Here is a 24,200-nt window from a genome sequence, read left to right as displayed (position 1 = left end):
GGGGGAAGAGGGAGGGAGGAAAAGGGAGGGAGGAAAAGGGAGGGGAGGAGGGAGAGGGAGAGAGAGAGGGAGGGGGAGGAGAGGGGGAGGGGGGAGGAGAGGGGGAGGGAGACCGGGAGGAGGAAGACAGGCCGCCTATGAAATTTACATGTGCACCTGGCTCCTGAGACCTGTGACTTCTTTACTGTAAATCAAAATTAGGGTATTTTAAACAGTAGATGACTACATATTCATACTTGACCTCTCTCCCTCCGCCGCCACTCCATGTTTTGTCTGGTCACCTAAGATTGTGATAACCAATTCAGTTGGCTACAGAGGAGGGTTAAGAAAGAAAACCGGAAGAAATGTTGATATTAAGAAAATAAGTGACAGAGGGAAAAGTAGCAGCAGCTTCTTGACGCAAAAAAAAAAAGAAAGGCATTCTTAAATCATTCACGATCCAGAAGACGGTCTCCAGCCTGGGGGACCACAGGGTAAAACTTCTGCGCCTTCCATCTGCCTTGACTTAACTCGGGGAAGTGAAGGTAAAGGGGACCCAGGGAGACTGGACACGACAGCCTATGACATTTCTAAGTAACTCTTTTTTTTTTTTTTTTTTTTTTTTTAAATTTAAATCCAGTTTTATTGTTTTGTTTTTTGGCTGTGCTGCACAGCATGTGGGATCTTAGTTCCCTGACCAGGGACCGAACCCATGCCCCCTGTGTTGGAAGCGCAGAGTCCTAACCACTGGACAGCCAGGGAAGTCCTCTATTAAGTAATTCTTGACTGTAGCAAGAAGGTTAGCTACGAAGAGAGGGTCCCCACAGAAAAACCATTTCACTTCCCGTTTATTAATTTTCATAAAACAATTGAGTTACACACACTTGCAAGAGTGGTTAAGTTCTGGTCTTTAAATGGTAGCTTTTCTGGTTACTATCACATAGGTATCTGCTCTCTGTGAGTACCCTGATGCTTAATAAAGCTTGTGCGCCAACTGAAAGATTTTCCACACTTGTCACATCTGTAGGGTCTCTCTCCAGTATGAATGACCTCATGTCGATGAAGATTTGCCTTAAAACTAAAAGTTTTCCCACATGCGCTACATTCAAAGAATTCCTCCTTGGTATGGATTCTTTGATGCTGAATGAGATCTACATTCCGACCAAAGGATTCACCACATTCACTGCATTTATGAGTGTTCTGTTTATTGTGAATTTGTCGATGGCTCATAAGGGTTGAATGCCGGCCAAAGGCTTTTCCACATTCAATGCATTTATGGGGTTTCTCTCCACTGTGGATTAACTGATGTCGAATAAGGGTTGAATTCTGACTAAACGTTCTTTCACATTCGCTACATTTATAGGGTTTTTCTTTGGTATGGATCCTCCTATGTTCAACAAGATACGCCATCTGGCGGAAACACTTTCCACAGTCATGACATTTATATGGCTTTTTTTGTGAGTGACACTGTTTGTGGACAATCAGAGCGGACTTCTGTTTGAAGGCCTGCCCACATATGTCGCACTCAAAGGGATCCTCTGAACTGTGAATTCTTTGATGTCGAACAAAATTTGCCTGACGCTGGAAGGCTCTTCCACATTCGCTGCATTCATAAGATTTTGCATTTGTAAGAATTCGCTTATGCCTCAAAAGCGGTGATCTCTGATGGAAGGGTTTTCCATACTCATCATATTTGCCCTGCTTTGTCCTTGCCTGAGCTTTCCGATCTTGAATAAGGTTAAGGGTTTGAAGGAAGTCCTTACAGCACTTATCACCAATAGTAGGGAGTGAAAGTTGGTAAATGTCCACAAATTCGTTACATTCAAGTAACTTTTCTAAGGGTTTCCTGGCCATTTTCTGCTTTACCAGTGACATCTTACATGACTCTAAATCTTCGGAAATGTTCTGCTTTGGAGTTAGCTCTTTCATCTTGAGTCTGGCTTCGGGACCTAGCCGAAAAAAAAGAAAGTATATAAATGACCTGACCGCCATAGAAGGAAAAAAAAGGAAAGAAGCCAGGAAGTTTGTGATACGAGAGACTCAAACGAGGCTAAGAAGTGCCCACCTAGTTAAATCATCATACTACAGAGGCCAGTATTCTGATTGCCTTCCACAGGACCCACAGCTCTCATATCAGAAAGAGCTCGTGACGTCAGCTAACCAGCTAAAATGTGCACAAGAGTGTATGGCAGAGAATGTGAGAACTGAATAAATCCATCACCATTAGTGGGATAACGACTTACTCTCAGCACCCAGCAGTGTCACATAACTAGGAGAGAGGTAGCATCTTGTACTTTCTAGGTAAGCATGTTTTTAATCATTCTGGGAGAAACAACTTCTTAAAAATGGAGAAAGTGTATAAGATAGAAAAGGAAACAGAGAGAAATAAGTACAAAACCAATGGACTAGAGCAGTGGCTTTTCAACCAGGGATGGTGTTGCTGGAACCTAGCGGGTGGAGGCCAAGGGTGCCGGCTAAACATCCTACGAGGCCCAGGACAGCCCTCACCGCAAAGAATCAAACAGCCTAAAACGTCCACAGTGCTGAGGCTCTGAAACCATGGAGGGAGGGATGTGAAAAAGGGTAGAAGCAGCAATCAGGACGTAGTACGTAGGAAAAAGGAACATCAGTAAACACCGAGAGAATCTGGAAAACAAAATGAGAGCAAGGGAGCAAGAGCAGGTATAGAGAAAGGGTAAGTGATGAGGGTAGAAAAAAGGAGTATCTAGGATGGCACGAGAGCTGTCCGAAAACACCAGGCCGACCGGCTGCTTCAGAGAAGCACTTTCACTGCAGTAGACAGAGGGTGAGCTTTGCAGACTTGATGTTCAATCCCAGCTATCGGCCTACCAGCCGTGTGACAGACGTCGCAGTCCCTTAGCTTCTCCACCGGGGAACGGGGCTGGCGATCGTACCCACCGCCTGCAGGGGCAGAAGGGACGCCGGGCAGGAGAGACGCCTGCCCGTGGCTCGGTGTCGGCACGGGGCGCCTGGTGAGGGGGGTCCCTCCCTCTGCGTGACCCCCACGGGGCCGGGTCTTCTCCTCACCCACCTGGGGAAGCCCCACCGGAAGCCCTCGTAGCCCCAGCTCGCGGTAGATCCGGGATCCACGGCTCTTCCCACTGCTCCAGCTGACAGATCACCTCAGGTTTGGGAAACTGGACTCCTGCTCGTGGGGAAGTAAAGGGGACGTGCTGGTTAGTGAGCGGCAGGTGTCCCAGAGCTCATTTTACCCCTTGGGGTCTTCGCGGTGGGGGGACAGTGACAAGCAGAGATGAGGACGGTAATGAACAGGGCTGGCGAGGAGAGGACTTGGCACAGTCTTTATTGAAAGCCTGAACAAGTTTCACACTCTGGGATGTGGTAATTTCACTCTTAGAAATATAGCCTAAGGAAAATTAGGACAAAGGTTAATGTACCAGAGATGTTCAGCAGAGTTCTAACAAACAGTGCAAACTGGAAATAAACTAAATGTCAGTAGGGGAATGGTTAAAGTGTAGCACATAAATACAACAAAGGCAGAAGTATTAGATACTGAAAATCCATGTGTTCAAAGAATATTTCGTGCTCTGCAACAAGAGAAGCCACCGCAATGAGAAGCCCGCACACCACAAGAGTAGCCCCTGCTCGCCACAACTAAAGAAAGCCTGCGCGCAGCAACAAAGACCCAATACAGCCAAAAATAAATAAATAAAATACATTAAAAAAAAAAACTGAAAAGTTTCATATTAAAAAAAAAAAAGGATATTTCTTTTTCCCCCCAGTGCATCTGATAAATTTTTCAAAGAATGTTTCTTAAAATAGGAAAATGCTCCCTAGATATTTTAAAGCAGAATACAAAACTCATGTAAATTATGATCCAAATTTTGTTTTTAAAAACTACGTGTGTGTGTCTGTGCGTGTGTGTACAGATCTTCCTCTACTTACAAAAGGGTAACTTCCTGATAAACCCAATGTAAACTGAAAATGTCCTGTCAGAAATGCATTTATTACACCTAACCTCCCAAACATCATAGCTTAGCCTCACCGACCTTAAACACGCAAAGAACACTTATATTACGCCACAGTTGGGCAAGATCATCTAACACAAAACCTACTTTATAATAAAGCGGTGAAAATCTGTTGTAACTTACTGACTACTGTACTGAAAGTGAGAAAACACAATGGTTTTTTTTGTTGTTGTTGTTTTTTGCGGCACGCGGGCCTCTCACTGTTGTGGCCTCTCCCGTTGCGGAGCACAGGCTCCGGACGCGCAGGCTCAGCGGCCATGGCTCACGGGCCCAGCCGCTCCGCGGCATGTGGGATCCTCCCGGACCGGGGCTCGAACCCGTGTCCCCTGCATCGGCAGGCGGACTCTCAACCACTGCGCCACCAGGGAAGCCCCAGAATGGTTTTAAGTGTACTGGTTGGCTGCCCTCGTGATGACATGATCACATAGCTGTCTGGGAGCTGCGGCTCTGAGCCCAGCATCACCAGAGAGAACGGTCCTGCATATGGCTACCCGAGGAAAAGATAAAAATTCGAAGTGCACTTTCCACTGAATGTGTATTGCTTTCACACCACTGTGAAGTTGAAAAAAATCTTAAGCTGAACCATCATAAATAGGACTGTCTGTATACATACATAAAAGTGAACCAAAATGTTAACAGGGTTAATGCTGGGCGCTGGGCATGCAGATGATTTTAATTTTCTGCTTTATGACGGTTTTTAAGAACATGGGGAAAATGCTGATACTTTAATGTTAAGTTTTAAAGGGATTACAGAATTATACATAGACTGTGCTCAGCTAGCTTTTTTTTTTTTTAAAAACAGCACAGGAAAAAGAAAAACAGGAAGGAAATATTCCAAAATATTAGCAGTGTTAGCCCTGAATGTTTTCCCCTTCTCTTTATGCTTTCCTCTATCTTCCATATATTCAGGTATGCTCTTGTAATGCCTTTAAAACAAAAATAAACAGTCAAACATCCAGTGGTGGGTGGACAGTCTCACAAGAGGTGGTCAAGACTCTGTGCCAAGAGTGTCGGCATGGGAGCCAACACTCCCCAGAAAGAAGGATTCATCCAGGAACCTCCCACCCTGGGGAGACTCTGCATCGGAGTAAGACAAAGGCAGGCTCCTGGGAAGACGGAAGCCGTGAAGGTTCAGAAGTGAAGTCAGTGAAGAATCATTTCCTGGGCACCCAGTGGTGTTGTAAACAAGGAGGGAAACCATTTTCAGACAGAAGGAAGCGAAAGACTCTTCAAGGGAGCAAGACGCCAGACTTGGAATCTGCATCGGCCACCGTCTTTTCAGCGCCTAGGAGTCTCAGCAGGTGTGGAGGACTCAGGTGGGGTGGGGGTGCGCTAATCGTCTCTGAACTCTAAAACAAAAGGACACTATTCACTGTCCCCAATCCCTCATCTGAAAACTCTGAGGCCAGATGTGTTTCATGACTCAGAATTTTTCCAGATTTCAGAAAGGTGCCTTGGTGGGTATATTTTCTCTTATGCACCACCCCCAACAGGGGTTGGAGCTGAAACCTTAATCAAACACACTGATATTTCTGATGCCATATATATATATAAAGACCAAATGAGAAAAAGGATGATAAATAGCAGATGATAAATAGCTTCCTGTACGGTAAAAATCAGATTTAACCACCTGATGACTTCAGGTTGGCTCTTAGAGCCAAATGAGTTATGAAAAAACGTCTGGTTTTCAGAGCTTTTTCTGCTTCTGGAATTGCAGATAAGAGACTGAGGAGATGTGCAGACACTCAGAGTGAAATGTTAAGCCGACTCATTACCCAAGGAGAGCACGTTTCTGTAGTTGTCCAGCATCACGTCTCTGTAGAGGTCCTTCCGAGCCCAGTCCAGTGTGTCCCACTCTTCCCTGGTGAAGTACAGAGCCACGTCCTCAAAGGACAGCAACCCCTGGAAACACAGCGACTAACTGCAGCTGCAACTCTTACAATAACTTTGTGAGCTACCGTATTATTATCACAGACGGTCAATATTTGAGGCTTCTCTGGCCGTTTGGTCTCTGCTGCAGTCACTCAGCTCTGCTCTGCTAGCACAGACGCAGCACAGACAACAGGAGAGCAACCGGGTGTGGCCGTGACCCAACAGAACTGCTCCCGGCTCCAGGTGAGTTTGCCGACCCTGCTCTGTACAACCCTACCTTCCACCTCCTGTATTTCTTCTGCCCGGATGTCTCAGGAAAGAGACGGCTCACTCCCGGGAGGTCCCTGAGGACGGGGCGGCACGCGGGCCACTCTCACAGGCATGGCCAGGCTAACGGGAACCGACCGGGCGGGCTGGAGCTCACGGGGCTGCCCGGCGTGGGCACCGCGACCCACTAGGTGTGAAGGGGGAGGACGGGAGGGGACACTGGATCCAGAAGGCTGTTGGCGAAGCAAGACCGGAGCGGGGGCAGCCCAGCAGGGACTGAGGGATAAACCCCCACAGCGACCCCTCCAGGCCTCTGGTCCCCACCCCATGCCCCTGCCAGAAGCCACCCCGAAGCCAGAGCAGGGGAGCCCGGGGATGGAGAATATAAAGGCCAGCCGCCCGGGGCGCAGACAGAGCGGGGAACGGTGGAGAGTGTCTCCGCGGGGCCAAACACAGACCGCTGAGCGCCGTGCCCTCGGCAGAAGCGTCCATCTGCAGCTGTGTGGCCAGCTCCCGGGGCCGAGGGGCCTGGCGTCTGCCCCCCACGCTCGCTGTGGTTCAGGGGCTGTCCGTGCGCAAGGGCTTCAGCAGTAGGAACACCAGCCCCACCCGAGATGCTTCTCGCCGCTGCCCGCTGCAGCCAGGCCCTGGGGCTCCCAAACGACGGGCCTTTCTTTCCTCCTGCGCACACCGGGCCCAGGGTTAGGGCCTCGTAGCCCATGCTCCGCAACAAGAGAAACCACCGCAATGAGAAGCCCGCACAGCGCAATGAAGAGTAGCCACCGCTCGCCATAACTAGAGAAAGCCCACGCGGAGCAACGAAGACCCAACGCAACCAAAAATAAAATATACATTAATTTTAAAAAGAACAAGCCCCGCCCCCGATGCCGAACCTCCTCCGGCCCCGGAGCCGCCTGCAGACGCCCTCGCCTGCCCCACCGCCCGCTGCCTTCTCTGCGCCTGCGTGGAGGCTCCCCGGGGCTGGGATACAAGGGTTCAGACCCCCGGAGTTCTCCGCGGGCGTGGGGCTTTCTCGCTGGGCCCTGCGTGTGGCTCCGCAGCGCTCGCCCTCACGGGCCTCACCAGCGGTCTTCTTCCCCTTTGTCGCTCCCGCTCCTTCAGCAAACATTTACCGAGCGCCAAGAAGTCGCCGGCCTCCGTGCCACACGCCAGTGACAGTAAACGCACAGAGGTGACGGCTCCTGCTGGGCCCACAGGACCAGCTCCTCGGGCTGCGCACTGCTCGACTCGAGGGGACACTGTTCACATGGCAGCTGTGACGACGGGGCCCCCAGAGCTGCTAAGTGCACAGCCTGTGCGACCCACGGAGCCCCAGCCCCGCTTCAGGGAGTGAAGGGTCCAGTGGGGAAGCGGGAGAAGTCAACACGGTGACGATCCAGGGGTCCACGGGGGGCGACGGGGGCTGTGAGCACGGGAGCTCACCCCACCCGCTCCTCTCAGCAGGCACTGCCAGCCACATCCCAGAACACGGCCCCCGGGGCACACGGCCCTCACCTCCTCCCGCCTCCCCACCGGCTCCCAGACACTCCCTGCATCGGGCCTCACCCCTCCTCTCTTCTCCCTCCTGGCGGCCCCTCCTCCTCGGCCGATTCCCTTCTCTCCTGGCTCCTCCAGGGTCTTAATCCAATGGCCACGACCCTCCTGTCTTTGCCCTTTTCCCCCTTGTGATACTGCGATTTAAATAAGAAATATATATTTGGTCTTCCTCCCTACTTCTGGCACAGAGTTCCTAAAAACCCTTGGATTTTCCTAAGGGATAAGAACAGAGGAGCATCTTTTAAGATTTGGGCTTTTGTCCTCGGTTTCTGAACTAGCTCCAGGGCCATACAGGTGAGAGGAACGTCTTGTTACTCGTAACAAATCCCTCAAGCACACCTGAGTTCACGTTAATGCGGAAAACTCCTAAGGATGGGGCTGCATGTCAGGGGAACAAGCACGTGAGGAGAGGGTTAGAACCTTCACCCCTAGCGCCTGAGGGGCGGGGAGAGGCTGGGGTTCAGTCAGTCACCAAAGGTCAGTGACTCGACCCATCACGCCCACGTAATGAGCCCCCGTAAAAACGCAGAAACGGAGGTGCTGGGCGGTGTCTGCCTGGAGAGGGAAGCCCTGCACCCCTCCCCCACTCCCCCTGCCCTGTGCCTCTCTGCCGTCGGGCTGATCCTGCGTTGTAGCCTTTTACGTGAACCAGGATCTGCTCAGTAAACCGTTTTCAGAGTTCCGTGAGCCACTCTACCAGATCAATGGCACCCGCGCAGTGGGTCGTGGGAACCCCAGTTTAGAGCCGGTGGGTCAGAAGCACAGGTGACAGCCCGCACTTGTGACTGGCGTCTGAGGTCGGGGCGGGGGGCGGTCTTGCGGGGCCGAGCCCTTACCCTGTGGGTCCGATGCTAACTCCAGGGGGACAGTGTCAGAATGAGTTTCATCGCGGGCACCCAGCTGGTGTCAGGACGGTCAGGAGTGAGGCGTCATGCAGCAGGGCAGCACAGCCGCGTTCCCTCCCAGACTATCACTCCTGCCCGCAGCCCGCAAGGATGCTGCCGCCTCTCCTGCCTTTACAAAGATGCTCCCGGTGCCTTTTGCTCCCTCTCGCTGCCGCCCTCTCTCCTCCCCTTACTGGGCCTCTTCTGTAAAGAAAACCCTACACACTCACCTCCAGTCACCCCACACCCACCCAGTGGCTCTTCTGCAGCTGTCCTCCCGAGCCCAGCCCTCCGCCCACGTGGGAACACAAGGGCGAGTAACGGGGTTAATGCAGGACCTCGGCGAGATTTCACAGAGAGGCTTTTTGAGCTGATCTCAGCATATGCAGAGGTGGGTTGCCTGTGGACAGGGAGAAGAGGATGCACACAGGCCGGGGGACAGAAGGGAGTCCACATCTCTGCGGGCGGGTCCTCTGGCCGTCAGGGAGGGCGGGAGATGCCACCAGAAGGGCAGACAGAGCTCTGTGATCCCTCAGCAAATGCGGACACGCTGGGCCGACGGCTCAAACCGCTGCCCCTCGAACTCCCTCTTGCCTCCCTCCCGTCCAAGACTGTTCTTTCCAAATGGTCGCGATGGTTCCTCACGTGTCTCCTCACTTTTCTACTCAGCTTCTCACAATCACCCTCCGTCATGTTACGAGTTCAGTAACTAAGCTTCCGGCGTACCCTTTGATGCCAACGGATCAGAATTTATCCTGTGTCGCAGGAGTTTGTTTCCATAGCTCCCTCTCCAAATGGCTTGTAAGCGCCTTAGGCGAGAGCTTCCCTCCCAGCAGAGGCAGTACTACCTGGTATACAGTAGGTACACAATAATGCTCACTGACAGAAACAAGGAGCAACTGTGGCGACAACAGCTAAAACTTAGAGGGCGCTCCGCGTGTCACTGGACACCCTGCCTATGCTCCACATGCCCCGTTTCACTGAATCCCCACAGCTCTGGGACAGCTACTACCATTACCCCATTTTCCAGACAAGGAAACCGTGGCCCAGAGAGATCAGGTAACACATCTAAACAGAGCCTGGATTTGAACCCGTCTGACCCCACAGTTCAAGCTCTTTACATCCTACCTTCCAAGAAGGAAAAACCCCCAGCTGATAAAGATGGCTCGACCTGAACAGACGAGTTAAAGCCATGTGAACGCCATCGCCCGGCGCTGAGACTACACCAAGGAAGGGGAGGAGGAACCCTGCTCACCTTCCACGGGACTGGCAGGAACACGGCTTCCATGGCCTGGCCTCTGAGGTGGTGCAGGCTCCCGGCCATCAGGCTGAGCTGAAGGAGAGGAAAAGAGCGCACGTAAGGCCAGCCCCGATTTGAAGCTCTCTCACCAGGCAGCCCTGGATAGGGAATTCCAACGGGGCCAACGAACCTCAGCTAGCACAAAGTCACTGTGTTTGGTGTTGGAATATGTGATGAAATGAGAGCAACTGCTAGAATACTCTTGTTAGGAATTTCTGAAGCTAAATCACTTTCCAGTCTTTACCCAGGGAAACCTGTGGCTCTGCCCTCACCTCCTCCCTAGAGTATATGCAGCAGCACCTCGTTGAGAGACTCTGTACACCAAGGGACCAGACTGTAGGAAAAAACAGAACTCTGACCAGCAACCTGCAGCAACCCGCCTGGAACCCAAACCACAAGCAATGCAGCAATAGGCCCTACATCAGGACTTGGTCTACAAGTGCCAGCTTATCTCTAATATGTACCCCTGCCCTCCATCTAGGCCGACAGGAAAAGCCAGATATGCTCCCGTACCCAATCACATAGGACGTTCCGCTTCTTTTATTTAACCTGCCTCCAGCTTTTCCAAGCCAATCACCTCCAAACTCAGCATATTTGAGTCTTCCCTCTTTTCCGCTATAAAACTTCCCCTGCTTGCCTTTGAGCCTCTGCCACACACACGTGATGGTGGCCAATTCCCTTGGCCCTGAAGGGAACGAAGAGCCTTTGCTTGTTCTCTTTTGGGTGGTCTTCATGTATTTCTACATCACACAGAATCAGCTCAGATAGTGTAAAAATGATTTTAGGGCAGTTAGAGATTTTAGGCTACATATGATATACAAAGAGCTAATTGTGGTCAAAAGAAAGTTCAGAAGACTTTACTTGATATGAACATTTTCTGGAGCAAAACCCAAACTGTGAACAAGGAGACTTCAAAACTGAAAGTCTTGGGCTCTCAGCAGTCACCGCTCAGTTTATAAAGCCTGTGAAGGGGTGGCAGAATAAGCCACCCCAAAATATACCACTTTGGAGTACTGAGCTGTGGGACTTAAAAAACGGCTGTTTAAAAAAGAAGCAACAGAGGAACTTCCTTGGCAGTCCAGTGGTTAGGACTCGGGGCTTTCACTGCCGGGGCCTGGGTTCCAACCCCAGTCGGGGAACTAAGATCCTGAAAGCTATGTGGACTCACTCATACTAAGCCCCATGTCAGCAAACCAACACTTAATACTTAACCTAACTGCCGTTTCAGCCTCTTCCAGGAATAGAACCTCCCTCCGCTTTCCCTATGAAGATAGTATTTAGGCCTGAATTCTAAGCCATCTCAGGGGTTAGTCGTTTTTCCTTGGGTATCTCCCATGTTTACATGAGGCATACATGTTAAGAAACTTGTTTGTTTTCATCTTTTATTGCGGGGGTCTCAACTAAGTACTCAGAAGGGTAGAGAGAAAATTACTTTCCTCCCATGCACATGAATGAGGAAGTACATTGTTTTCTATTGGGACTGGTTACTACAAACTGACATTGCTTTTAGAAGAGTAGCACCGGACAAGTTTACTTGTTTGTAGCTGATTGGCTAGGAAGCTGCGAGGTCACCCTGACATGAAGAAAGCTTGTTTCCGTTAAGGACAGAGCCAGCATTTTGGGGAAACTAGGACAGTTTTTAAGTTTTGGTTCCGCAGCTATGGGTGGTTGGCCAGGGGACATACCCAAACTGTGACCTCCACTTTGCTTCTTTTTTAATATAGTAAATTCGGTGTGTTGTTTCTCTCAGGGAGTACACAAATGATGGGATACGGAGGATCTTCATTTTTTAATTGTGCTTCTCTGGCTACCGGCGAACCTTGCTTTATGTAAGTACATCTTTAAGAAAGTCCCTCACACACCGTTCACGTTCCCTAAAAACACTGTTCCTAAGCGCTCCTGCCTCTTAAGCAAGGAGGCACCCCCCCAGACGGTCCTGATCAGGGGAAGGGACCTCAACCCTTTCATTATCTAAACTAGATTATCTTCTGTGAGCATTGTGCATTTGGAAGTCAGAACCCATAATCCAATTTGTTAATCGATAACAATACAATGCCCTGGAGATCGGGGTGGGATGGGGAGGGGAGGGCACGGGGAGGACGGGGGTGTCTCTCCAGCCCTCACACCTTCTATGGCGGGGCCCCCGAGGCTTCCCCGCGGCACCCAATCCTCCCATCACACTAGCTCCTTTCTCCCCAAACCTCGCTGCCTCCGACTCCAGCCGCGTCGCCTCCTCCAGGAAGTCCTCAGGATGCACCTGCGGCTGCCATGGGGGCTGGGATCCCCTCTCGAGGTGCTGGGCCGGACCCGGAATCAGGTCCGAGCCTCTCAGCTATCCCGCACCTGAGGGCGCGACGCGGAAGGTCCCTGTGCCCGTCGACCGAATCACTGGCGCGCGCCGAGCAGAGCGTCCCCACCCGAGTACCTTCTAGGAACGGCGGAGGCTTCGCGACTCTCTGATAGGGGGTAAGGGGTGGGGCGGGGGTGGGGGGAGTGTGCGAGTAAGGGGGCGGGGCGCTCATGTCTCTCGCAACCTCCGCTCCTGGCCGGAGCCAATCAACTGCCGCAGAAGGCGTTGACTAGGCCACGTGACATCCAGGCCCCGCCCCAACCCGTTCCAGCCTACCCTGGAGGTCTGGAATCGCTCGTTAAGAATAGGGTAGGGGCTTTAAAAATGCTAATACCAAGTCCTTTCCCTTCGCACCGATTGTAGCAAAATCTTTAGGAGTGAGCCCTCGTGCAGTTGGGTATTTTTAAAAGCTCCTCCTGGTAGTCTAATGTAGAGTGACCAGCTTTTTAGAGAGCCGACCCTGGACACAGCCCTACCAGGCAAAAAAAATAAGTTAGTATAATGAATTATAATACACATATATGTTATTAAGATAAAAACATAAAAATAGATACTTATCTGAAATTATGTTATTCAGAATTGTTTACTTTTATGTGACATGAATGCTGTTATTTAAAGCAACAGAGGACTTAGTGGCAATTAATTGTAATTGATAGTAGGACTAATTAATATTTTCTATGATTCCATATGTTCAGTAAAGAAGTAAGAGAGACTACAGATTTTTTTTAAAAAGCCTTTTGAGGTATTGTGTGAAATCTCCGTTTAAGTCCTGACTTCCAAGGGATATACATATATATATCTCCAGTATCATACTAGTTGTTTGACCTAGGACAAATTACTTAGCTCCTCTGTACCTTATTTTCCATAGATGTAAAATGAGGATACCAGTACTATGAATTTCATAGAGTTATGAGTATTAAATGAGTTCATATATGTGAAGTGCTTAAAACAATGCCTGGCACATAGTAAATGTTCCTCAAGTATTAGAGTGAAAACCTTCAGTTTTCGAAACATCTTTAGATGAATACAGACATTCATTGACTCAGTGTTGTAGCAGTTTGAACTTCCATAGGAGAATTTTAAAAATCAGGAAATACAGTGAAATTCATTGATTCGATTAATGTTTATCGAGTGCCTAGAATGTGCCAGGCACTGTTAGATTTTAAATATTACAGATTTAAATGTTACTCAAAGCACTTAGGGCTTGGTCCAGGCAAAAAGCTGCTGAACTCAGACAGAAAAATGCTCACACAGTTGAGCTTTTGACAATCATGCTGTGCTAAATTGACGACACTGGAGACCTGGGGGCCTCAAACTCAGGGATAGTTTCCCTATCAAAATATTTACTGATATCTGAAGCTACACGGAATAGAAGGCTAAAGAGCTACACTAGAACACTGGACAAGGAAGAGAGGAATTTTCCAGTCTCCCAGTGTTTATGAGATAAAGACCACTATGGAGAGGAGATCAATAACTGTAAGTCTTATAAGCAATAGTTCCTATTGCTACTCTTTAAGCTTGCTGATCCTTTCAGATATTGGTGCTTTTTAAAATCTCTACAGGTTCCATTTATTTCTTTTTATTATGTTGTATTTTTCTGTTCATTATGTTTATGCTTTCTTTTAAATCCTTGAGCAGCATATCCCTAATAATTATTTTAAAGTCCTTGTCTCCAAACCCCATAATTTCCGTTCTTTCTGAATCTGTTTCTCCTGACTGATTATTTTCCTGGTTTTGGATTACATTTTCCTGCTTCTTTACATATCTATTAATTTTTGATTGGATGCTAGACATTATGAAGTTTACATTGCATGTTAGAGTTTGTTGTCTTCCTTTAAAAATCATTAGAACCATACAGTCCAGAAATTCCACCTCTGGGTAAGTTCCACAAAGAACTGAAAGCAGCAACTCAAACAGATATTTGTACACCCATGTTCATCATAGCATTATTCACAATAACCAAAAGGTGAAAACAAGTGACCTGGACAGATGAATAGATAAACAAATGGTAGTCTACCTACAATGGAATATTGTTCAGCACTAAATAGGAAGGAAATTCTGACAAATGCTATAACATGGATGAACCTTGAGGATGTTATGCTAAATGAAATAGGCCAGACATAAAAGGACAAATATTGTATGATTCCACTTATATGAGGTACCTAGAATAGTCAAATTCATAGAGACAGAAAGTGGAAAGGTGGTTGCCAGGGACTGAGTGGAGGGGGAAATGGAGAGTTGGTGTTTAATGGGTTCAGAGATTCAGTTTGTGAAGATGAAGAAAGTTCTGGAGATGGACTGTGTCGGTGGTTGCACAACAATGTGAACGCTCTTAATGCCACTGAACTGTACACTTAAAAATTATTAAAAAGGTAAATTTCATTTTACATGTATTTTACCATAATAAAAAATTTCCCCCTGGCCAACAGTTCAGAGTACTTTTGTATCACCTGGATTCTTTCAAGGCTTATTTTGAAGCTTTGTATGGGTGTATCACTGCCTGGAAGAGTGTGATCTTGGCTTGAAAGCTTGAGCTAATCTTGAAGTACTCCAGGCCTGGTTCAGTCCTTTTATTAAGGCATTATCCTTGTAGGATCTCTACTGGCTGCCTCAGGTGTTCAGTGAGGACTCCATTATAGCTGGCCAGGACATAAACATCTCCCAGCTCTGTGTGAGCTCTGGGAATTACTCAGCTTACAGCTTCCTGCTTGTTCTTTGCCTGGCTTCATTCTGCCAGGAAGAAACTCAGGAGGACCCGTTATGGAGATTTCTAGAGCTTTTTCTCTGTGCAGCTTCTGGCTTTCTAGGCTTCTGCTACCCAAATCCTACCTCCCTCTGCCTCCTTGAACTCAAATCTCTGTCTCCTCATCTGAGAGCCTGCTGTGGTCTGTTTGGGTTCCTCCTCCCCTGTACTGGGGCCTGGAAAGTGCCTCCAGTTAGAAAGTCAGGGCCATATAGGCCTCACCTGATGTGTTTCCTTTTTCCCAGGGATCACGGGTCTGCCCTGCCTGTTGTCCAAGGTCTGAGAACATTTTTTCATATATTCTGTCTAGTTTGATAGTTTTTACAGTGAGTCCAATAAGTCAGTCCAGTCCTAGAAACTGCATCACGGCCAGAAGAGGAAACTCAGTATAGTTTTAATGTGTGTTTCTTTTAATATGAGTGCACTCGAAGTTTTTATATGATTAAATTCCATTTGCAGTTTTTAGTGAACTCTCTAAAATTGTATTTGGATGTTTATCTCTTGGGGTATCAGGTTATGGATTTTGGTCCCAACATCTCTGATGCTTGCTCAGTATTTTGCCCCCCTCCCCAACCCACTGGCTGAAATGTAAAGGTAGGGAATGGGAAGTGAGAAGACACACTTGTACGTGAGGGTTCCTGGGCTATCTATCCAACACCATGCCCTTTATCCTGGGGTAAAGGAAAACAATAGACAGCTTTGCTCCTGTGGTATTTTATTCACAAGTTACCTTTGGGTCACGGATTCTTTCCTTTGCCCAGTGTAGTTGCTTATGACCAAGGAAATCTAATCTTACAGAACTTTTCCTCGTCAAACCATTCCTGAGCTGTGAGTTTTCTGGTATCTCACGTAAACGATAAGAGCTGCCATCAAACCTCTTCTCCTATGCACGACACTGGTAAGTTTTCTCTCCCAGGTAGATTCTGTAATGTAAAATCAAGCTGGTGCCATACATCCATGATTTGCACTGTTTCTCTCCTGTGCATCAAAAGGTTATGCTGAGGTTGGAAGCCTTCTCACACCCACTGCACTTTAGGGTCTCTCCTACAGTTGGTTTCTCTGGTGCATGGTGAGGCAGGAGCTTTACCTGAAGCTTTTCCCACACTCCCCACAAGGACGGGATTTCGCCTCAGTGTGGCCACCTGGTGGTGATGAGGGTGCTGAGCTCTGCATGAAGCTTTTGCCCCTCTCACTACCTTTTGTGGTTTAGTGTGGCTTCTCTGATGCACCTTTTGGGTGGTGCATGTAAGGTTTTCTCACAGTCAAGGCAATGATGTGGCCTCTCCCTCGTGTGGGGCATGGTGAGGCATGAGCCAGAACTAAAACTATTCCTGCGCTCACCGCACACTCAGAGCCTTTCCTGGGCGTGGACTCCCGGCTCTGCTCTGGCTGGAGCTGTCCCCACGTTCCTTACACTGGTAGGACTTCTCTCTGGCATGTGTCTTCTGATGGCACCAGAACTCTGCCAAAGCTCTTCGCATTCTCCCCTGTGTGGTTTATGAAAACAACAAACATCTTGTTTCTGGGTTGTTTTCCCAGGTGTCTCTGTAAGCATCTGCACATTGCCGAAACTTCCACAGCCTTGCCCATCATCATTGGCATATTGTTTGATTTCTCCTAATCATGTCCTGGAAATTTCACTTTTTTCCCACATTTTCTGCCTTGAAGACTTTTCATTCCTTTCTTTCTTTCTTTCTTTCTTTTGTCATTTTAGAATCTAAAGGGAAACGTAAGAAGTAAAGGTGTTAGTCTTGAAATAGGATTTGGAACTGGAGGGAAAGGATGGTTGGAGCAATTACATTAGACTAAGTTAAAGTACAGGTTCCTCTGAATACAGCAATTTACAGAGGTCAAAGGCAAAGATGGCAGAAGGGATGCTTGGGTGACTCGGTCCAAACAACCCCTGAGTAAGGTCTTTTCATAGGCTGTGTTCATATGGACGGCTCTGAATGTTCATTTTATAGTCTGTTTTGTGTTCACCTCTTCTATGAAGCCTTATTTGGTTAGTTCCACCTCACTTGGCTCTACAGTGTCTCATTTTTTTTTTCCTTTTTTTAGATGTTGGGGGTAGGAGTTTATTAGTTAATTTATTTATTTTTGCTGTGTTGGGTCTTCGTTTCTGTGCAAAGGCTTTCTCTAGTTGCGGCAAGCGGGGGCCACTCTTCATCGCGGTGCGCGGGCCTCTCACTGTCGCGGCCTCTCTTGTTGTGGAGCGCAGGCTCCAGACGCGCAGGCTCAGTAGTTGTGGCTCACAGGCCTAGTTGCTCCGCGGCATGTGGGATCCTCCCAGACCAGGAATCGAACCCGTGTCCCCTGCATTAGCAGGCCGATTCTCAACCACTGTGCCACCAGGGAAGCCCACAATGTCTCATTTAATTGAAATTACTCATTTGTAATCCTTACTTCTTCTCCTTCTTTTTCTTTCTTTCCTCCCTCCTTCCCTCCCTCCTCCCTCCCTTTTCTTTTCTTTCTTTCCTTTCTTTTCTTTCTTTCTCTCTTTCCTTGCTTCTTTCTTTCTTTCTTTCTTTCTTTTTCTTTCTTTCCTCTCTCTCAGACATGTGTGTAGCACTATATGTCAGGCACTCTTCTAGGTGCCATATATATATTAGGTAGGGCCTATTATTGTTCCCATTTTATGGAGGAGAAAACTGAGGCACACACGTGGTTGAGTATCTTGCTCAAGTACAGGCTAATATGTGTTAGAGCCAGGATTCTATCCCAAGCAGAATGGCTTCAGAATCTGTACTCTTCAACCTTCCTGTTTGGGTGGTTCTGATCTCTCAAGCTTAGAAAGCAAGTTTTTTTGTTTGTTTGTTTTTTTGTGGTACGCGGGCCTCCCACTGCCGTGGCCTCTCCCGTTGCGGAGCACAGGCTCCAGACGCACAGGCTCAGCGGCCATGGCTCACGGGCCCAGCCGTTCCGCGGCATGTGGGATCCTCCCGGCCCGGGGCACGAACCCGTGTTCCCTGCATCGGCAGGCGGACCCTCAACCACTGCGCCACCAGGGAAGCCCAGAAAGCAAGTTTTGAACACCAAGTATCATGCCTCGATTTTTTTGAGTGCTTCATAGCGTCTAAATAAATATATATCTGCAGAAACCCTAGGGGAAAAGGTATATTACGTGCTTAACAGGAAGGGTGCAGAATCCTTCAGATTGGTTGAAGATGAGATGTTCTCCTGTTGGCTGAAATTGAATACTCAGAAGCAATGGAACAAATCAGGCTCTGGCAACCCAGCCTGGGACTCCTGTTTACCTTTTTTGCCTCAGGAGAGAGAGACTCATGGGCCCTCTCTTAAATCTATTGAGAATCGTCATAAAGTTAAAGATCTCTTTGAAGATCTAGCATTGTGAACTGGTCACAGTGTTCTTTGTTCTGCTACCAACCTGAGGTCTCCAAAGTCTCACTTTTCTAACTGCTCTCCACCTACTTTTCTACGCTTTTTTCCCTTTCCTCGAAGACCCATATCTTTCCTCTTATCTTCCTACTAATTTTTGTGTGTGTTTACTTATTTATGCCAGTTTCTCTGTACATCCTCATAATGTACATCTCTGGGAGATACATACCTTGGAGCGGGGGTGGGGCACAGACATAAAATGTGACTGTAACTGTATTTATTTATTTATCAAGAGGCATTATTTTTCTTCCATGCAGAGATGAGTGGCTAGGAAATGACTGGGCTTATGAATAAATATAGTTGCATATGTCAGACCTTCAGCTATTTCTATTTATTTTAATGATAAAACTAAAAGCAGTAATAAGCCCAATTGATTTTTCAGTTATACACTAAGCCATACAAGTTATATACTAATCAGTTAAACTATGGTATAAGAGAAAAATGGAGATAATCGATGGTCTAGAAGATTGTTGTAACGTGATTTTTGACTTGTATCACTATGTATTTCCTGGTCCTTGTTATACCGTAATTTCCAGGTGCTTTCTCACCATACAGCGTAGGCTTTTGCATCAGTTAGACCTTGGTCTGAATCCTATCTCTGCCATTTGGTAAATGTGACAGTGGGCCAGTTACTTAGTTTCTGAGCATTTTCCTCACCTGTAAAAATATAAAAATAATAGCTTCCTACTGTGTTGCCATGAAAACAAAAAATGAAAGCACCTAATGTAGTGTGAGACACATAGTAGGCACTTGAAAAATGTGAGTTTTCTTCCTTCCCTCCTACCTCTCTCCCATGCTTGTCCCCCTTCAGCTTCTGGTTTTGTTTCCATATCGAAACAGAGGGGCACTGGTTGCTGCCTTGTATCTGCCATCACCCTCAGTTGATTAGGGAGTGAAACTTGAGCAGTGGGGCGTCAGTACTGAGATTGTTAGTTTGGGAGGAGATCTCATGTGTCCCAGAGGGAAATAACGTTAGAGAAATGTCCTATAGTTGATTCTTTCTTCAATCCACAATGGTGACCCTGCTTACCTTCTCAAACCCAGAGGGTCATGACAAACCAGGGAGGACAGAAACCCCCAGGCTATGGTCTAGACAAGCCAAAAACTTTACCTAGTGAGAACAATTTTTGGGGTGCTCATCCTGCATGGTGACCCTGATAAAGTCCTTGTGAGGGAGAAAGCCAAAGCTCCTGACTTCAAAACCTAGAAAAACTGGAGACAGATTACATGGCAGTTGGCCTTTGGAATTGCAAGAATCTATTTTCCCAAAAAGTAACAAGAAACCTAACAGGAACTGGGAACCAGTGTGGTATAGGGGGAAGGATGTCTGCATTGTCATCAGATCTTAACACTCTTACTTCCTCTCCCCCATTGTTATAGTCTACTGGCCCGTGTATCATTTTCTTTTATTTCTCCTTGATTTTAGCTCCTGGATCCCCATCACTCTTTAAAACTAGTTCTGTCTGCATTCTTGGTAATTTCTATGTAGACATGAATGGTTCTCTAACATCCTGGTCTGTCAGTCCTCTGAATTTTCTCCTGCAGAATCTTGTCCTCCATCCTACAATACATGCTCCCATAGTCACACTCCAGACCTGGTCATTACCTGAAACTGTAAGAATGTAAGAAGGGTTTGCACACGTGGTAGACTCATCCCCCACCCCCACCCAAGACACAGTGTCAGTGTCTGGTGATAACAATAATCATTACACCATATAATGTATAGAGACCATTTGCAAAGCATCCTTAGATAAAAAGGATAGCCTTACAGCAAACCTGGGTAAGTTCAGTTAGGGAGTGACAGGCCCACGACTGGACTCGGTCTCCTGACTCTCATCTGTGGGACCTTCTGCCATCACTCAGCTTCTAACTCCAACTCCATCTCTCATGTTAAAAATCCTCAATTTCAGGGCTTCCCTGGTGGCGCAGTGGTTAAGAATCCGCCTGCCAATGCAGGGGACACGGGTTCGAGCCCTGGTCCGGGAAGATCCCACATGCCACGGAGCAACTAAGCCCGTGCGCCACAACTACTGAGCCTGTGCTCTAGAGCCTGCGAGCCACAACTACTGAAGCCCTCGTGCCACAACTACTGAAGCCCGCGCGCCTAGAGCCCGCGCTCCGCAGCAAGAGAAGCCACCGCAATGAGAAGCCCGCGCACCGCAACGAAGAGCAGCCCCCGCTCGCCGCAACTAGAGAAAGCCCGCGCGCAGCAACGAAGACCCAATGCAGCCAAAAATAAAATAAATAAAATAAAATAATTTTTTAAAAAAATCCTCAATTTCAGCACCGCGAGGCCAGGGCCAGATGCTTCACCACCACTTTTGCGCCAGTCCAGGTGCAGGTGAGGCAGGTTTGGCTGCGCTTCGGGGGCAGCCGTTGGCAGCTCCCTGCCTCGAGGCCCCAGAGGAGGGGGCGCAGAGGGCAGGGGGAGGGGGAGGGGGACCGGGCACGTGTGGACGCACCGCCCACATTTGCTTTGCTCAGACTTGACTGGGAACAGGGGATCATGATGTAAAGCTGGCAGACCTCCGCGAGGTCCCCGGGGTGGGCTTGGGGGACCCCGGAACTACTCACCTTCGGGGCTCTGGTTTGTCCGCGATTGACCCAGGTTTCAATTCTGGGCAGTTAGGGAAACGAAGGCTGGACCTTGCTGGTCACTCACAGGGCTGGGCTGGCAGTGGCTGGGGACCAGGAGGAGAGGTGCCTACTCATACCCCAGGCGCGCTGCTCCAGGTCTTTCTGGTCTACCTCAGAAAGGAGGCCTGTAGTTCTGTAGTTCACTGATTTGCATCATCATGGTATTATTTAATACGTTTTTCTATCCCTGGTGTTTTCTGAATATGTGTAGTTAGAACTAAAATCTTAATTCAATTTAATTCTTTTGGCAAGAACACCTCCCACTGGCATATCAGGAGGCATATAATATCCAGTTATATCTCTTTTTGTGGTATTAAGATTTTTTTTTAGTGGGTCCACGTGTTGTCAGCTGGATCCATCCACTATAACGTTCTCAACTAAATTTTTTACAGTTTTAGTAGCCACTGATGATCACTGCCTAGATCCATTATTTCATTAAAAGTTGCAAAATGGTGAGTGTCTAATTTTATCGTTCCTTCTGATTTTACCTGGAATTCTATAACATAGAATTCCTTCATCAACCAGATGGTTATCTTTAAATACAGGTTGTACAGGAGTGCTCAGTGCTTTTCTTTCATTTATTAATTTTCAGATTCTTGAGTGGGTACCCTAACAATATCCAAGGGTGACCACTGAGGCTTGTTTTTGTTTAGTTTCATTTTAAACTCAATCTTTTTGTTTGTTTTATTTGTTGAAATTTTTTAAAAATAAATTTATTTATTTATTTTTGGCTGCGTTGGGTCTTCGTTGTTGTGCGCGGGCTTTCTTTAGTTGCGGCGAGCGGGGGCTCCTCTTCTTTGCGGTGCGCGGGCTTCTCATTGCGGTGGCTTCTCTTGTTGCGGAGCATGGGCTCTAGGCACGCGGGCTTCAGTAGTTGTGGCTCGCGGGCTCTAGAGCGCAGGCTCAGTAGTTGTGGCGCATGGGTTTAGTTGCTCCGCGGCATGTGGGATCTTCCCAGACCAGGGCTTGAACCTGTGTCCCCTGCATTGTCAGGCGGATTCTTAACCACTGTGCCACCACGGAAACCCTATTTGTTGAATTGTTAAAGTAATGCAAACTCATCTTAAAAAGTGCCAGGATTAAAAATTATATAAAGAGAGAGCAGTCTCTCCCATCTTCCTTCCATTTAAATTTATTATTAATTAAAATTTTTTTAAGCTTACAAAGATTTTGCAATAATACAGAGAACTTTCACTTAACCTTCAAAAAGTTTAATCAATTTATTAACATTCTGCCACATTTGTTTTTATCATTCTGTGTATCATATATATACAAATTTATGATATTATATATATGTGTGTAAATACATGCATACTATATATACTCTATATATTTTTTCCAAAACATTTGAGAGTAGGTTACACACATTATGTCCCCTTACCTGTTAATACTCAAGTATATTTCCTATGAACAAGAATATTTTTTAGGGTAACTACAATATAATCATTTTAACAGTGCAAAAATAATCTATTCCCATATTCCAATTTTGACAGTGGGTTTAGTTATGCCCTTTATAGCTTTTTTTTCCTCTAGTGAAGGATTCAATCCAAGGTAATGCATTGCATTTAACTGTCATGTCTCTTTAGTCTCCTTTAGCCATTTACAAAAATTATCTCAAAATGCATCATAGACCTAGATGTAAATCCTAAAACTTCCATAAAACATCTGGACGAGGGGCTTCCCTGGTGGCTCAGTGGTTAAGAATCTGCCTGCCAATGCAGGGGACATGGGTTCGAGCCCTGGGCAGGGAAGATTCCACATGCCTGTGCTCTAGAGCCCATGAGCCACAACTACTGAGCCTGCGCACCACAACTACTGAAGCCCGCGCACCTAGAGCCCGTGCTCCACAGCAGGAGAAGCCGCTGCAATGGGGAGCCCGTGCACTGCAACAAAGAGTAGCCCCCCTCGCTGCAACTAGAGAAAAGCCCGCGCCCAGCAACGAAGACCCAGTTCAGCCATAAATAAATAAATTTATTTTTAAAAAAGTTCACTCTCACTAGTAATCAGAAAAATATAAATGTTCTTAAAGCAAAAGAAATATATTAATACCTTTCCTTTCTTTTAGTTATTTTTGACTATCTAGAATAGTATTTTTAGAGTGTACAAAGTGACAATCTGGTTTTCCCTTGTCAATTAATCTTTAAAATTTTCCCTAAAGGGAAAATGAGCTGGAAAAGGGAAAAAAACCCGCAGAACCAGCTTTAGATAAACAGCTATACAATTAAGATGCCAGCACCTATTAAACCCTAAAATACAGAAATGACAAAGGATGGTATGTGTCCCGCATTAAGCAAAATGGTCTCTTTCAGATAGACAAAAACTCTCGTGAGAGTTTCTTCCCTTTTTGTTTAAGGCACTTCTCAAATGAACAACCTTGTTCACGTTTCAAGTTCCCTGAAAGTGGCCATTGTGATTCCAAATTGTCCCTGGTGAAAAACTGTGCTGGTGAGCTATACATACTTAATTTACAGTGAGAAAACATGAAGAAAGCAGGTATTTGACTAAGAAGAAGCAAGATTTTAGATAGAAAAGACCACACAAAAACTGCCATGGTCCACAGGATGGTGCTTGTACAAACCTGGTACTTGGCCAAAGGCCAATTTTCACTAACAGGAGCCAAACAGATCTTGATTCTGGGCAAAGTAAGCCTCAAGGACACAGAGATAAGTCTTGGTCTCTCTTGTCCGCATCTTGGTCAATTCGGATTCTATTTCACAGTCTACACTGCTACCAGACTTCACCACCAATTCCCAGCACTTCCTCTCTATTGAAATGGGCAAACTCCTCCTGGTTTCAGCTGCTGTTCTCAATATAGCTCACTGAAATATTGCAGGAATACCTGTTGACTGTTTGCAGTTCTTTAATCTGTCAGATGCTTGTTGCTTCTGCTTCCTTTTACAGAATGGCTCGAGACCGTGCTAGTTTTGTAACTGTTGGTGGTTCCACCACCTGGTTTTGTTGTAGATGTCCATGGGTTTCAGCTTTGCAATCGTAGTTGCTCTGTGTTTGTTTTTTTTTTTTTTTTCAGTTATACATACATCTATCTATCTACACATTTCTTTTTCAGATTCTTTTCCATTATTGTAGGATATTACAAGATATAGAGTATAGTTGCCTGTGCGATACAGTAGGTCCTTGGTGTTTACCTATTTTATACGTAGTAGTGTGTATCTGTTAATCTGAAACTTTTGATTTATCTCTCCCC

The 24,200-nt window shown here is 47.0% G+C and overlaps 1 protein-coding gene and 1 long non-coding RNA gene across 4 annotated transcripts in view; one reads left to right on the top strand and one right to left on the bottom strand.

Annotated features, from left to right (window-relative positions):
• The window catches only part of LOC129392728 (uncharacterized), a 12,085-nt gene extending 6,293 nt beyond the window's left edge, over positions 1-5,792 (top strand). For both annotated transcript variants that reach the window (XR_008619093.1, XR_008619092.1), the window contains one exon: positions 5,707-5,792. This is a non-coding gene — a long non-coding RNA (uncharacterized lncRNA). The remainder of the gene's footprint in view (positions 1-5,706) is intronic.
• ZNF789 (zinc finger protein 789) lies at positions 783-12,278 on the bottom strand. Of its 2 annotated transcripts, XM_028500161.2 has the most exons (6): positions 12,071-12,278; positions 9,825-9,902; positions 5,765-5,891; positions 3,032-3,145; positions 2,830-2,938; positions 1,811-1,928 (listed from the first exon to the last, which is right to left on the bottom strand). In XM_028500161.2, exons 2-6 carry the CDS (start codon positions 9,891-9,893, stop codon positions 1,856-1,858), a joined length of 492 nt encoding a protein of 163 aa, XP_028355962.1. In that variant the 5' UTR covers positions 9,894-9,902; positions 12,071-12,278; the 3' UTR covers positions 1,811-1,855. The 2 variants fall into 2 exon arrangements, with proteins under 2 accessions (XP_023974415.1, XP_028355962.1); XM_024118647.3 differs by lacking the exon at positions 2,830-2,938 and having other exon boundaries at positions 783-1,928; positions 12,071-12,271.
• Positions 12,279-24,200: the final 11,922 nt, after the last annotated feature.

The sequence above is a fragment of the Physeter macrocephalus genome, chromosome 14, assembly GCF_002837175.3.
Source record: "Physeter macrocephalus isolate SW-GA chromosome 14, ASM283717v5, whole genome shotgun sequence".
Taxonomy (NCBI): domain Eukaryota; kingdom Metazoa; phylum Chordata; class Mammalia; order Artiodactyla; family Physeteridae; genus Physeter; species Physeter macrocephalus.
Note: the sequence above shows the minus strand (reverse complement) of the source record. Positions and strands in the feature narration are given on the sequence as shown.